The sequence below is a fragment of the Rhopalosiphum maidis genome, chromosome 4 (assembly GCF_003676215.2).
Source record: "Rhopalosiphum maidis isolate BTI-1 chromosome 4, ASM367621v3, whole genome shotgun sequence".
Classification (NCBI taxonomy): Eukaryota; Metazoa; Arthropoda; class Insecta; order Hemiptera; family Aphididae; genus Rhopalosiphum; species Rhopalosiphum maidis.
In genome coordinates, this window is record NC_040880.1 from 40,131,964 (window position 1) to 40,150,147 (window position 18,184).

The window sequence follows — 18,184 nt, forward strand, 5'->3', positions numbered from 1 at the left end:
TCAAAAGAATAGCGAGACTGCGACGTTATTTCATTTAGTCATCAATCAGTATTGTGTATACTTGACACTCGTAACATAATTAACACTCTCTATAACCATACACCAGTTTAGATACTAATGAAAATCTATTTTTGGTTAAGTAAAAAAAAATGCTTGAAATGTTTTATGTAACACATTTGTATTGATTATGGAAATGTAATATAAAAATAATAGTTTTTCTAATTTTCCAGATAAAATATTCTTCCATATTGTACATAGAATCTGCTAAGAACTGCTTTATTATTTTTGCCTCGAAATTTAAAAAAATAATCGTACACCAGTTATTTATATTATATTTTATATCCGCATTATTTTGAACATCAATGTGTAACAAGAGAAGTTAATATTGATTATATAAATGTATTATGTATATTTACTTGTCCATACTTAAGTACTTTTAGTTCATTCTCTCGTTGTTAATGTTAAAATCATAAAACAATGATTCTAAATGCAGTTATCAAAATAATGTCATCTGCGACTACCGTTCTTTATTTCCTATTCACTAAACTTATGTCCCGTAGGGAAAACACTATATTCATTTTTATATTGATATAATGGAACTGTGTTTGTGACAACGCGCGTCACCCTATGTGCTCAGTTCTATCATATGGCACTTCCTCCACATTTGATTTTGATTGATTTCACAGAATACAAATTTATTAATAATATAATGTAATAATAATATTTACGTACACGGTATGCCATCACGTCATTAGTGTGTGTGTGTGTGTGTGTGTGTTGTGTATACTATCTACAGCCACTGCGGGTCAGTTGAGAAAATGAAAACAGCGTTTAATCACGACTGTTAAAATTATGTTTTATTGAAAACATTTAAAAAATTTTAATTAAATAATTTCACACTTAATTTGTGAAAAACTTTCATGTAAACTATTAAATAAATGGTTATTTAAAAATAATTAATTAGTTACTTTCAATATTAGATTTATATATTTTGTACACCGATTGAAATAATATTAAAATGACACCATCCATTATTTAAAATCCTAAAAATTTCTTTGCCAGTTAATTAAAAAACTTCCGAGGTACTAAACTCTTAAAATAACATAATTTATTATAACTCATTTCAAACAATAATTAATTCATTAAAATTTTAAAAGGATAATAAGATCAAAAGTCAAAATAAATTCCTCAGAGAATATATTTATATAATTATTTTCCCAAAAACTATTTAAACTACTACTTAGCTATGAACTTTTCTCGTAAAAATATTTAACAGAAAACTGTGATTGTATCAATCAATATTTTTAAAGTTTAGATTTGGTTAATTCGAGTATTAAAACTAATATTATAGAATTTTATATTGCTATGATGATATTTTTAATCATGCTAAATTCATTCATTGTCAATATATCATTTTTTATTAGTATAATATATTAGTTTACAATACTAGGTGGTTTTCATAAACTATGCGATAATTTCGATAAATATAGGATTAGGTAAATACTTAGAATATGTTAACGTAAAAGATCATTTAATATTTTTCATTTTTCTATAATTCGTTTTCAGTATAGCGGTATTAGTTTCTAAAATTAAAAAATAAATAAATACAGACGGTACAGTACTATAGTGTAATCCTGAGTAACATTGTCGCTGCCTACTTCACTATAAAAAAAAAAAAAATCACTGCTAGCGTATAGTATCAAAATAAACGGCGGTGGACGTAGATGTCACGATTTTCTATAGCCCACAGCTCCCAAGAGAGTGTATGAGAGACGATATATATTAAACGAGATTTTATAAGGACGAAAAATCGAGATGGAACCGTTCTAAACTCGTCGATACTCGCCTCGTCAGTTTATAATTGATATAACGCATTGGACTTGGCAAAATCTAAAATAAAATCGTTTATAATATATAGGTGCAGTATACGCATGTAGGTATATACGTTATAAGCAATACATAATACGAGATGGGTCCGGGAAAAAAAATAATGTGTATCATATTATATATATAAAGTGTGGGGAGGGGAAAGTTTTTACTTTTTAAAAGCAAATACTTGTCGCGCGCTCCGCTCTAAAGAAAAACGAAAGAATTCGGCGGCCGCGATGACGTGACGTCACAAGCACAACTCTCTCACACACAACAGATATAAACACAGTACACACACACACACACACACAAAGCGTAGGACCGACTACGACGAAGTGGCAAAGGCGGCGCGTGGGTGAGTTATAACGTCCCAGGAGAGGAGATCAACACTAGTTATCCATTGTGGTCGGCGGCTGCATGTCCTTTATATATATATATATATATATGTATTATATGCGCTCCTCTCGCAGTCACCGACGCACCACCCGCGTCGCCACCGGTGTCGGTGGTAAATTATAAATACGCCATTAAACCCTGTCGCGCGCGTCTCTCGTCCTGCGACGGTGTATCCCTCGCGCGCGCCATACCGGCACATGATATGTGTCCCTGCGCCGTCGTTGTTCGTTGCCGACGCGCAAATCCCGCGGGTGTGATGTGCGCCGGTACTATACTATAATACTACCACCGCCGCCACCGACTATAATACTACTACCACCACTATATGTACATCATACACTATAATAATACAGTCGGCCGTGCTATGCGTGGCGCTGCACGCTGCACCGCTGTCGACGGCGTACAATATTTAAACGCGCGCGCACACGACATATTGCGCTGGCCGCCGCCCGACCAATATGTGTGTGACAGTGGTTTTATTTATTCTCGTATATACAGTGCGTATAATAATAATAATATAATATGCATTAGCCACTTACTCCGCGCCCCGTCAAAAAGGATCATTTTTGTTGTTCTCCTACCCGGCCGTCCCGCAACACTGTATAAGTCACGCTTTCCATTATTTTCGCGCACTCGCATTTTTGTAGCAGACGACGCGCCCTCGTCGGCCGTCGCAATCCTGTCGCATCCTCGCGCGTATATTTGTTGTTTTTTTTTCTTCATCACGCAATCATGACATCGTTTGTCGATATTATTATCATCAAAATCCTATGCACACTGTACTGTACGGCTGTCGGTTTTGATTTCTTACAGTACGCGTGTGACATTTACTGTATTATTATATTATGAATACGCGAGTACTATTATATTGTACATATAGATACGCATTATGCGATACCGTTATCGTTAATAAAAATTATAATTTATGTACTCGACGCCCAGATCAATTAAATATACATTCGGGCTGCTACTGCTACAAATGCGAGCTTTAACGTTCCCGTATTAATCATAGCGAAAACGTTTTGAAATCGCTCTTGTTCAAGAACAATATACTTACACGAAGAACCAGATTATGTATTAAAGCTTTTTTACATTTTATCGACATAAAACATAAAATAATCGAAAAAGTCGAATGTATTTAGGTACCTAATTAAAATTAACTAAAATATTTTTAAATAATGCTAATATCATAAAGATTTGGTCGACATTTTAAGTATTTATTATTGTATACTAGTATGTATAAATTGTATGTTTTGTAAATTTATTAATTTTAGAATTACGAGAAAAAAACAAAACCAATTTTTTTAAAAACTGACGTGTGTTAAGAATATTCACGTTATTTTGTATTTTGTATTCTTTTTTAATTATCCCGCTCTCAACACCCATAATACAAACTAGGTAGATCCAATTTTCAACTCAAAACCACTCTCGCAATATTAAAGTATTTTTTCTGGTATATTCAAACGCAGGTCACTTTAAAACCAATATATTTATCGCGCCATTTAGAATTTAAAAGTATTTTACAAATATATAAATATCTTTAACACTTTTGATACAAGTATATTGTGCTCTGGACATTTTTGTTAAAAAAAAATATTATCTTATCACCGCTAATTTTACTGCCACTTTAATTAAAATTTATACTGCATTAAGGATATTATTTAAGAGAATAGACTACAGGTATTTTAGTCTCATCCAAGATTTTTATGTGCTGGTTAAATTTTTGGTGCCAGCCAATTTTAAAACGGCTGAAATGGTGGCACAGAGGTCATAATCGTAAATTGTTGTCACCATCGCAGCAAAAAAAATTATAAAAACAAAACTTTAAAAATTGACTGATATTTTTTTTTATGCAGTCACAATTTACGTATATTTATTTTTAACTTATTTTTATTAGTATGAACAGAAAAATATTAAATTTTATTTAAAAATAATAATAATAATATATGAGATCGTATCACATAAAAATTTTAAAAACATCTTTAAAAAAACCCAAAATGCAAACATAGATAATGCTCTAAGTTTATTTAAAACTATTTTAAGGTTATATTTTATTATAATATTAAAGTTAACAATACAAAATTAGTGCAGCTTAACAAAAATGTTCTATATTCCACGTAGGTCAGAGAGAAAAAATAAATAATGTGCTAAGTGCTGACATTCTCTGTCATATTAACACGAAAAAAACTTTGGGTTTATAATAACTGCAAATAGTAAACTGTTTTTTGTCTGTTTTATAAATAATATATTATTCACAGTAAACGTACTGTATTATATTATAAAACATTATTAATGACTAAATTGTAAAATATATCTAATATAATTTATTGTAATATTCGGTATTTCTGTATAAAATAAATTGTACAAGTATTGGGTATTAGATTATTACCATTGTTATTTATACTTATAGAATATATATAAAGCATTATAAATACTAACAATATGACTCATTAAAAAAGTATAATAACAAAACGTTTAAGACATCCAAGGTTATATAACTTAAATATGTATATTGGAGCATAATCTTTTCATTACCAAAATATAATTATCAACATTTAAACCAATCAAAGCATAATATAGGACTCAAAAAATAGATAGATACGTATCGGCCACTGAAATAGCCACTTCCAAAATAAATGTCTAATTGAGTACCTATCATCATAGTGAGGCATAAAATGGATATTACTATATGTCTATACCTATATAAACATCATTAACAGTAAACATGATTGTAGATTAATGACATATAACAAATGTCGAACATTATATAGGAAAACTTTATTAATTAATTATTTTTATACCCGATAACCTACTTATACGTTTTACACAGATTTTAAAATAAATTCTTATCTAATTTAATCAGTATAAATCTTTGTGAAGGTTTATTAAAAATAATTATATAATACGTATATGAAACCATTATCAAATGTATTTGATTTAAAACAAGAACGGTGTCTAAATTAATTATTTAATAATAAAATAATACTGTTTTATTATTTTTAGTCATAGTATATTTATATGCAATTTACCATTATAAAAGTTCATATAAAAATTATTCCATAATAAAATACTATATTTTCATTACAGCAGACTTGTACAGTTGTGCCACGCCCGGTGAATATGTAGTTACATCAGCACACTTCCGTTTCTCTTTAAATATGTATAAGCTGTCAGTTAAAATAATGCATACGTATAAATAGACTCATGAGTTCTGACTTATACAATTGATAGTAAATATCTACTTATAATATATAAAATGCAAGGTCTGCGCACTTGCACACACAATCCATACATAAATACATAATATATAATAAATTTGCATAGAGATGCTTCAGAAATCAAACATAATACGTATTCATATTATTTTCTCAAAAAAAATAATTTAAATAACAAAATATTATATCGCCAATAACTATTTAACCAGTGGCGTAACTATAAATTTGGGTCCCTGGGGCAGTATCAAGTGTTGGCCCCCCATATATTTATAATACCAAAATTAAAAAAAAAACAGTCATTACTTATTATAAGTATAATTTATTTTTGTTATATGTACAAAACTACAAAGTAGCTATTTAAAGTTTTTTTTTTCTAGCTTCCATCTCAAAAAATGTTTTTATCAGTTCTTTAGTGTCCATTAGTCTGTTTTCTAATAATATAACAGGTATGTTTTGGCAGTTTTGAACTTTTTTCAAAGTACTGTTAGAATTTCTAATAGTACCTGTCTCGTGAATTTTAAAATGAAATTCAAATGTTTGTATATCATTTTAGATTTTGAACGGGGTGAGGAATGTATTGATTTTACAATGATGTATGTTTTTCTTATTATTGTGTCTGTCATCACGTTTTGGAGTAGAAATAATGCTTTGATTTTTACTTCAGCCCTTTTTTGAAAAGAAAAATTAATCTAGTTTGTATTTGGGGAGGGAGTAAAAAATGTCCAGTAGTTTTCAAAAGTATCAGGCATAATCTTAAAAAAGTAACAAAAAGCAAGAATTTTTACGCATAATCAGTTTTCGACAAAATCGATTTTTTTATTTTGCTGTAACACAAAAATGAATTATTGTACTTAAAATTTTACAAAAAGTTTTTATTTTATTATCATATATTTACGATTAAATTTTCAAAATACATGACTTTTAAAGCTTTTTGAAGACAATTAAAATTTTCGATTTTTCTAAAATTTTTTTTTTGAAATGCCGATAAAAAAAATTTGGCTTTTCAAAAATTCTTTAAAATTTAATACAAGGTTTATTATAAGTTGTACTTATTGTATTAAAAAAAAAAAAAAAATCAAAAATCGTTATTCACAATTTTTGTTTATAAGCATTTAAAGTTCAAATGTTTACAAAATATGTCAAAATCGCAAAAATTAGCAAAGAATTTTGAAGTTAAAAATTCATAACATTTTTGTGATTTATACCTAAGGTTAAAATACCCTATACAAGGTTTTCCATAAGTTTTCCTTCAAATAACTGTAAAAAAGAACTCCAGCTTCAATATAGAAAATATTTTGTGAGCGTATGAAATTTAATTTTTTACGAAATCACGTAAAATAACAATATATTACAATTTAAATATAGGTAATAATATAATATATTCTACTAATTATCCTAGACTGACATATCATCTCCGTTCAGAATCGTTTTTTGTATACAATGATACCTGTCATTGCATTTAAATAGTGACCTACTCCACATCTATACTATATACTATACAGCAGAGCAATACCCTCTTGCCCACTTGTCCACGCTTTTTTATAATACAAATTGTATTTACAAGAGTCGAGGGCCCCTCCGGGGCCCTCCAAGTCAAGGACCCCTGGGCATTTCCGTGTCTTGTCATCCCATAGTTACGCTACTGTATTTAACTCAAAATAATTGCACAATAATAAACTTTTTAAAGAACGAATTAAAAATCTATTTTTTTTTTTTTAAATCGAATTTCAATATAATATTGATAATTATTACTTATCAATTATCATAATATAATTTATTCATTTATAACATTTATTAACTAATACAATTTCAAATTTCTTACACTATAGTACTATACATTACCTAATGTACAAATATATTTATTAGAAAATTGACATACAAATAAATAGGGGATCATAATATAGAATAAATTATAATAAAATTTTATTTTAATATTATATAATATTACTATTGGTTATAAATCAATGATATCACGTATAACTACAAGCGGTATCTATGAAATGAGCATTGCATTTATTCATATGACACACCATTACAACAACCAGTTGTCTAGACGGAATACGGATTGCTCGTAACTATACAGTATGTATAGTTTATATATACTATACAATATACATACATGTATATATATTGTTAAGGTATAACTTTTCAATCGGACAAGAACACGAAATGAGTTTTTTCGTCATGTGCCATACCGGAAGAGAGATCATTTATTAAACTCGGGCTTCCATTAGAGTCTATCTGTCACCCTCTCCTCGGGATGTCGGGATGCCGGGGTAGTCTACACGCAGTTAATGCGCAAACCTTGTCCGGGAACCTCATGCTATATTGATTCGGCGGGGTCTACGGGGCGGATTTAACGCACTCGCCAAGCTTGCCGTGTTCTGGGACTTGCGCAAAACCCGGAAATATAAAAACAAATGGGAAACGCTTAAACTTGCAGCCCGCGCCAAACATTTTATTTATTTTTATTCGCTCTTTTTGATTCTCTATCTCTCTTTACCTATCTTTTTATTTTTTTTATGTTTTATTCTTTATTCCAAATCGGAAATGACAGTACGTTTTTCCTTTTTTCAATTATATCCTTATAAAAACCGCTGAAATTGAAATGTATAGGATTATGGCGCAGGTGCAACTTTTGATCACTCCTTTTAAATCCTGTTAAGACCCAGGGTTTAAGCTGAGAAAGTTTAACGGGATACCAAGTTTACGGTTATATTTGTGTTCTGAATATTAATGAAATTATAAGTAAATAGTTTAAACATAGTAACATCTTGCATGTGAAAATACTCGTAGTAATAACAATTATAGTTCTGCGGAATCACGTTTTCAAACATTTGAAATTAAAATTAATTGTTTAACACTTTATAGTAATTATATTACTTAATTATATAATTTAGGTACTTAAATTTTACTTTGAAAATGATTTAGCTTTACACCTTTAAACCAAATATATTTTATTGTTTAGCTTGACGCACCTATATTAATTGAGCGCGGCTAAGGAAACCTTGAAACCTAAATGTTTTTTTTCATTTACAATGAATAACATTTTGATGAACAAAAATTAAATAATTCAATTTAGAATTTGAGTAAAATCCCTTTTCCAGTAACTATACTTCAATGACTTGATTTAAAATATTTTTATAACAAGAAGATTGTCTGGCTAATTTCTTTTAAGATGATTATTGATTAGATAGATTATCTTGAAACGTGTAGACAAATTAGAAATAAGAAGATTTAAGTTCCTTATGGAATATCATATAATTGATATAACGTACCCAACTACCAAAGAGTGTCGATTTAACTATTAATATAAAATGTATATATTGAAATAACTCTAAGTTAGATGTTTAAGTAAACCCACAACATTTTCTATCATAAGTCATCAAAGAACAAAACTTTACAAATTAAATTAAAAAACAATCGTTTCCTATTTTAAAGTTGTATATTATTATTTAAGTATCTTAATTCTTGATGTTCAACTTAAGCATTATTATAAATAAAAATTAAAAAATATAAATACATACATATAGATAAAGAATTTTGCACAAAACATTTAATTTTAAATAATAGTCAACAATTTTAAATTCCTTTCATTGGAATATTATAAATACCTATTGTAATTTGTAAAAGTATTTAAATAAAAAATAAAAAAATAATTAATAATAAAATTGTTCAATTAATAGAATTTTCATTAATAAACTTACCAGATTACCATTACTTTAAAATTAAATCAATTTTCTTTACCTTAAATTATTTATCTTAAAAAGTTAAAAATAGATTAAATAGTAGGTTCAAATAGGTACCAACTAAATATGCACAACAACGCATACAACATAAGTCTTATTATTAAATTTTAAATTGTGATTATCAAAATATTTTATCTATGTTTAAAAGACAACTATTTTAGTTATTGCCGGTTTTTATATAATGTTAACAAGTACAATATAATAACGTTACGTACGTCGTTAATATTTACATTTTGTTAATTTGTTAGTCATTTTGAGTTTTTACTACGATATTTTATAATATGATATACGTGGTATTAATTTTATTGTAATTATATAGGTAACTATAGAAAAACACTTATCTAGTACCTACACAATATTACGAAGATATTTTTAGATTGATATGACATTATTATTCTATAAAATATATTCTAGTTAAGGTAAATAATACACTATACCTAACGCTATTATATTGCATATACAGTAATTTATTGCAGTACATATGTAGTGCCATAGTGGATGCATGATGGGAAAGGTGTGTGAACAGTTTATATTGTACACTATACATCACTCGACAAAGGATCTTAGAACTATGTATTTAGACTAGGACTTTTGTAAATCCATTTAGTATGTGTCACAATATGTCACAGCATATTGATCTTGCCTTCATTGATTTATAATGGTTTGATACTTAGTAGTTTAACTAAACTCGGGTACCGATACAACTTTTTTTAACACTAAACTTAAAATAAATTTTAATATTAAGAAAATATTAAATCTAAGCATTGAAATTTATTTATTAGTTTATTACACTAAATTTAAAGGGAAAAAAATAGATTATTATTAGCTTAACTGATTTTATAACTTATATTCTTATAAAATACAATAAAATATATAATACCATATAACTTCTATATTTTAATATGCTATCAATATATATATATATATATATATGAACATAAATAATAAATAAAAAATATTTGAAAAAAAAATAATAAAATATTATTTTAATATGTATTTAATATAATAGGTATTAGATAGATACTGGTACTATGTAATTTTATAATGTTAGTTTACACTTTCACATCTTTCTTGTGCATAAGTAGTTCTTCTTTGCAAAACTGCAAGCTCCTAACATAATTTTAAAAGTTTTAATAAATAGTTAAATCATTTTATAAAAATTAAAATTAACCTTTGTACATATTATACACGTATGATCTTGAAAATTTCACAAAACTATTTTAATAAATTTCAAATTTTTTTAATTTGCTTTTTTTAGATTTGGTCAACACAGATTATACAATTTTAAAATATAATTTTATTTTGTGTATTATGAATAAATTATAAATACAATTTGTTAGGTAATAATCGTAAAAAAATATTTATATTTGATATAATATATTACAAATCTTTATAAAATAGTTTATGTAATGATTAAAATCATTTTTCTGATAAATATTATATTAATTCATTGCACCCAATTTATAAAGATATTAACAGATTATTTTATAGTTGTACACTTGTACCTAATTCAAAATACTCAGTCAATATAATAATTTCATAAATTAAATTAATTAGATCTTAATTAGAATTTGAGTATTAAATTCAAAAAATACTATACTCAAGTATAAAATACAATAATACAATATTCTTTTATTATTATTGAAAATCAAATAACTAAGTAAAGTTCATTTTAGTAAATTCGTCCATTTTTTTATGTATTAAATATTCAAAATGTTTTACGTGTAACTATTATAGTATTATACTAATTAGTAATTATTAACTAATATGATTCAAATATAAAATAATTGATATACCTCGTGTCTTATGCAGATTATATACAAATGTATACTTATAACTTACAATTTATCAGTTGGATCAGATTTAGTATAGACCAGTGGTTCTCAAACTGTAGTACACGAAAGACTACATGGTGGTACGCGAAGGGCTGTTTTTGGATAATAAACCCATTCAGTTATTTAATTCATATCTTATTTTAAATAACGAATAAATAAAAAATAATTATACTGTAATTGTAGTATTTTACTGCCTTATTATTTAAAAATAAAATGTATTTAACTGTACATTTTGAATTTTGGATCGTTTTATCTTTAGTCAATAGTGGTACGCGAGAGATTGATAATATACCTAAGTGGTACGTAAAAAAAAAAGTTTAAGAACCGCTGGTATAGAGTGTAAATTATAAGCCAGTGACTGCGAGGTGTAAACTGTATAACCATTAATATTAAGTATAAATCTATAATAATAATACGTATTAAGCATAATTTTTCTATTCATTATGACAATATGTAATAAACTCGATTAAAAACTATTTCAATATGACTTATACAGTCATCGTAATAATTATTAATGGCTGAATTGGCTATTAAAAAGTATGTTTCTAAAATAAAATTCACAAAAATATTTACTTACAATATAATATTTGTTTTAATTATTAGTCATAAAATATTTAAGCAATACCATTAAAGGATGTATTGGCAAAAAAATGTAATTTTTTTTATATTCATAAATTGAAACGACAATAACAATTACAGTAATTTTGTAAAATTGTGTTTAATTATACATCTTTTTTTTTTTTTTTTTTTAATAAGTAGATAGTTAGATATCTAAGAATAAGTTTGCGAATTTACTTTATCATAAAACATTTAAATAATTTATATATTTATCAATATCACATTGTTTGATAAGTGTTTATACTGTTTATAGCAGTGGTTTTTGTTATAAATACAAAATATAATATTTAGCTTATAAATCAGCTAATACTACTACATTATATCGTTATCATAACAGTAGTATAACCCATTGTTCCGGTCATCATCCCTTTACATGTTTTACGATACCGCATGTGTTTTCATTTCGGATGAATGTTGATTTATGACTGGTAATATTATGTGCACGCTGGGATAGTGCAGCGTTAATTAGACGACTCCGAGGTTGGAGTAAGGGGTCGACCCCAAACCGACTAAACCCTTTACATTTTTCCTGACCTAAGCCGAATGAGGTTTTATCATAATATAAAAAATTCAAAAATCAAAATCCAATCATTAAATGTCAGCTGCCCAATAATATGAGTCATAAACACCTGACAGCAAGATAATTTACCACATCTATAATCACAAACAAATTTTATTATACCTAATGACTATTGTCTATTGCGTATAATATACGGTTTTAATATTAGTAATTATATACATATTTGTTGTTGTTTTTTTTTTCAGTAATGATTGCAAGACCTATAGACAGTGTAGGGGTTAAATGTTGCTTATTTCACGGGTCATTCCTTACTATATATAACTATATGACTCTTTTTTGTCTCCTAGGGGAAATATCCGTAATATCTATGTAATATAATGTTGCAGTATCCCATATATACTATATATGAAAAGTTTGCAACCCTTGTGTAAATCCCAAAATAATTCTGAGTATTATGTGGCCGCTAAGCTATCCGATGGCATGGAGAGAGGGTTCAATTTTGGACTTTTTTTTTGTTATTGTTGTGGACTTGTGGTCAATTTGTACAGAAAAAAACAAAACCCGGCTATAAATCTATTGGTCGGCAAATCCCAGTTGTGTATGTTATGTTATGTGTTACGTGTGCAAGACCACGGGACAGAGGAAAAACCAACTAAAGCATTTCGTTTGGATTACTGAACAACAAAAAAAGATCTTTAAGAAAAAAATACACATTTGTTTCTCGTCCCTTTGGTACGATTTTTTTATTATTGTACACCCCGCTATATATCCAAGTTTTATATTACAAGAAAATCATTATATTTACTATATTTACATATGTGGTAAATAACTATATAATATTGTTAGCAAATATAACATTTAGTGAGTATTAATATATGAAATACAAATATTTACCTATAGATACTGGTTTAATTTTCTGTCATATTTCTTAAGAATTTGCAATTAATAAAAATGGTACCTACTAACCAAATAAACTGTACCCATATTACGCTCATAATTTTCAACATTTGAATATTTTTATCACAAATATTAAATAGAAAAAATAATATTCAAGTATCGCGAAACGCACTCTACCCGAGATATAGAAATATTTTAGGTAAGTAGGTACACAGAGTGGGACGAGTAGGTCACAGTAACGGATGCGTTGAATTTGAATAAAATGAAAAATCATTGTAAACAAAAAATAAGTCGAAGCCAGGGAGACAGGCGGGTCAACATTTATTTCTAACGATATAGATATAGATTATGTTGTATTATATTATTATCAGTATTTTCTTAATAATTTGATTAAACTATAGTACAATAGTATAAATAGTATACCAAAAACTACCCTCCCCTCCTCCTACAAAAAAAATTTAAATAATATTAAAATTAAAATAAATTACATAGCCTAATGTTATATTAAATTTGTGAAAAAAAAAATTGATTATACATAATAAATATTTAATATATATATTTGTCATTTTGCTTTTGGGAGGAATCGATTAAATATAATTTAACACGGATACAATAATACTAACAACTATGTTTTCATTACTTTGATCATTAATTTATTTTATTATTTATAAGTAATAATATAGCCTGTGCATGTAATTTTGTTTACCCCGCAGCTGAGAGGAAATTGGAATTGATTGCCAATTATCACGTTAAACACTGTACAGTTAAAATGCTCAAAATACATTTCAATAATTGCAATAAAAACTTTTACCACAGTATAACTACAGTTGTTCGATTGTTTTAAAAGTAACGGGACTATAGTGATGATTATATAGGACAGAACTAGTCGCTAGTGGAAAAATCAGCACATATAATGAAAATTGTAACATTTAAACGTTCCACTACATGCTATAACAACTAGTATAACTAAATCTGAATAGTATACTCGTATTTGTAGATGGATAGTAGTGTAGACAACAGACTACAGGTGAACGGAATAAACCGCTGTAGCATATATAAATAGCATGCAATTTGCTATACCTATATACTATAGAGTCATAATATATAGCCTATAAAATAACTGTGATGTATATTGCAGAAGACTGCGTTAAAAAAAAACATAAATAAACCACTTGAAAATTGACATCGATTGAAATGTAAAAACAAAAACGAATAAACAAAGTAAACAAACTGCGCATCGCCTACACGAAGCATAATATTATATAGCCTGTATACGTATATATATACATAGAATAATAATACCTATAAGCACACTTTGACACGTGTTTTTTCGTTCATATTACGACTACTATATAGATGTACGTGAGTGTGTAGGTATGTGTGTTTTACATTTCACCGCACCGTGACGTTAGAATTTGCGTGGTAAAGTTTTTGGAGAAAAAAAGACGAAAATTTACAGCCGGCAATAACGGACTTTTTGCTTTTTTTGTTTATTACTATTAACGTAACATATACACACACATGACGATGAAACACGACGTACTAATATATATGGCATCGCACGTACAAATAAAATAAAACGAGAGAAAGAAAAGTCAATAAAAAAAAGCTTTGAGATTCCATTTGTCACCCCTGGCGGCCACGAATAATATGTATACAGCTAGGGGTTTGCGCGCGCGAGCGGATTTTACGAGCCGTGAAAAGACGGGTGTCGACAAGGCGGCGGCAGTGATTGAAGTCCAGCGGTCGGCGATGGTGTTGAACTGCGGAGTTTATTGGTTTATGAATTTCGTATTTCGATGTGTATTGTGTGCAGTATACGGGAGTCCAACAAGTCGACGAGCAAAGAAGGAGCAAGAGAGAGTAGGACCCGAGCGGGCTTTCATTCCTTTTGCCTATATAATAATAATATGTCTGTGTTGTGTGTTTGAGCGCGCGTGCGTGCGTTTTACGGCCTTCTCTGACACGAAACGAAACGGTATGATTTCACCATTAGCGGATTAATGGACACACACACACCGTCGACGGGTACCGACCGATTTATTATACCTCCTCCTGCTCATCTAACCCCCTCATGCGTGTACACCGCACGAGCACACCCTATTTCACACCAACACAACACATGCCTACAGTATACGTAAATACGTATGTTAGTGTGTGCGCGCATATTCTCCCTCAGAGTCCATCGGGGCTTACGCCACGGGGTTAGAGTAAATTGAACGCTAAATCGTATATTATATATACATGAACAATGAACATTAAAGCTGTAGCCGCCGAGCAAGAAGCGCATGATTTGCCGTCTCCGCGCAAAATACATCATGCACGTGCATATTATATTATAGTATGCCATGCACACGTACACTGCTGCAATGGTACAATCATACGCCAAAGCGTAATTTTTCTGTCGTTTTCTTCGCCCATCATATCTCAGCCCAAAACTAAGACTGTTTTATATGCAAAGCGCTTTTTATATTTATACATACATAAAAACATAATATTACAGAGTAGTGTATATTACACGCTTTCGTTTAAAATCAAACTACCAAAGACCGCGTATAAAAACGTATGTATATTCAAATATTTATTGTAGAAGTACCTCTGGTATAGGTACATATACTAATATTATGTATTAAATAATAATGTATGTATATAACGTCTTGTATTTATCACTTTAGAATGACATATTCACAAATTATTTGTATATATAATCTATAGTCTATAATCCAAGATAAAATCAAAATGCAACTACTACTGTCAAGATAATTGTAACCAATGTCTAACCTAACGGATCTTTATAATAATAATAATTTTTTTAAAAAAAATAGTAGTTTGGTAGGTATTGACGCAGTCTCAATTGAACCTATTCTGTAGTACGAATTTAAAAATTATATTATGCTGCAACGAATGCATTTGAATTTATTAAAAATTATTTATAATTTTGCGCCCATCTTGATTATCATAAATTAAAATGTATGTATTAACACTTTTTTTTATAAGTTATAGCTAACATTATTAATTAAAAACTAAATATATCCAGTCTGCGTCTATGATTTACCAAGGTGCAAAGGTACAATAAGAAAATAAAATTATACAAAAGAGTTAAACAATTAAAGGAGTGTTTAGAAAATGATTCGAAACACACTAAAGTCCTTGCCTCTATATATACTATCACACTTACTATAAGGTAAACATCAGTTTGTATTCTGCCATCTTTTGACCTCATTATTAACACCACCGTTAATGAATATAAATCTTGGTTTCTTGTATAAATAGTAAATCTACTCGAAGTAAAAGTAACAATAATTGTTACTATTACTGCAATTATTACATTATAGAATATGTACGACGTACGTTGTAGTATTGCACCCAGTAGCGTATTATACATTTTTTTAGCAGGGGGGGTTATTATTTGCTAAATCATCAATCTCTGGGGGTGTGAACCCCCTCTCATCCCGTAAATATGTCACTGATTGCACCTACAATATATAGGGACTTATTTTGTGTATTAGACAAATTAACATGAATATCGGGGTGTACACAAACTGTTTAAATTATACTACTTTAAGAGTTTGTGATACATTATAAGGAAATGTAATTTCACCATTTTGTGCGAGTTTTAAACAGATTTGTTAATATTTAGTGAAATTAATCGAATACACATACTCCCGAAATAACGCAATTTATTAATGTTGTTCGTAGTATTATTTAAACAGATACCGAGACACTATACAATTCTTCTAAGACCCATATAATATTATATTTGCATATCATATCAGTTGCCACTTATTCATCATGACAATGTGTATTCATCGTTTGATTGTAACAATTTAAATGCTAAGATATTTCATGTTATACCCTTATACCTACTCGTACTACCTAATCGCAAGAAAGGGCGAAAAAATGAACTCCACCAATATCAGAAGGCATGAATAAATTGGTTTTCATTCAGTAATCCCTAGGTCAACGGGATTACAGGATTATTAGATACAACCCCTCTACTTTTATTACTTTTCACGTACCCAGCATACGGGATAGGGGGTTCACGTCGTTTGATAAATTATAGTACAAAATTATAACTCCCGAAAGCCCAGATATTGTACATTTTATTACTTACAAAATAAATTAGTATACCGACAGTATAAGCACTTTATTGCATTTCTTTTGTTCCGATTATGTGTAGACATAAAACTTATGCGTTTTTTTCTGTCCCGCGGCTTAGGTATATAAAACGAATCGTTATCATTATATATGTAAATATATATTTATTAAACGCAGACATACAACATATAAACCATATGAATACGCACGTTTTAATCGTATATAACATATTATTTAAAATATAATATATAATACAATACATTTATTTAAATATGTAAATAATTTAAGATTCAAACCAAAATAAATTGATTTTTAAAATTAATATTTTTAATTAATATATAGGTTTGGTTCCAAAACCGAAGAGCAAAATGGAAAAAACGGAAGAAATCAACAAACGTGTTCAGAAGCCCTGGTGCTCTGTTGCCGTCCCATGGACTACCACCGTTTGGATCCATGTCCGACAGTATGTGTCCCACGTCAATGTTCAGCTCTCCCGACACCAGATGGGGTGTGACGAGTATGGCCACAGGTATAGTATATATTTACTACACTTGTATGATATATTTTACCTATATTATTATTACTACCTTATTCCTACATCCTACATATAAAGTAAATTTATAACATATACTTACCTAAGTTGTAAAGATTATACAGTATCTCGCAACTAGGTTTCTTTGTAAAAGTTTCTATTTGATGTAGCAAGACCAACTATATGATAAAAAATTACCATTGAATTAAAAAAAAAAAAATTCATTTTGAACATTCTTATACTAACATTTTACTAAAATATGTATTAAACACAAAATATGTAATCTGCGTTTATTACCAAAAATACTAGATTCCTGTATTAAATAATTATTTCACAAGCGTACGCTTAACTACACATGTTAGCTTTATCTTTATAGTGCTAGCTCAAATATATCATAGACTAGATGATAACTTAGTGCTAAGGTGTATTAACATCCAAATATGTACATAACCTCA

General features: G+C 28.5%; 1 protein-coding gene across 1 annotated transcript in view; it reads left to right on the forward strand.

Moving 5' to 3' along the window:
• The window catches only part of LOC113556102 (homeobox protein orthopedia), a 36,966-nt gene that overhangs the window by 11,962 nt on the left and 6,820 nt on the right, over nt 1–18,184 (forward strand). Inside the window, exon 3 of the mRNA XM_026960849.1 lies at nt 17,540–17,726. Within this exon, the coding sequence (XP_026816650.1) occupies nt 17,540–17,726 (187 nt within the window). The remainder of the gene's footprint in view (nt 1–17,539; nt 17,727–18,184) is intronic.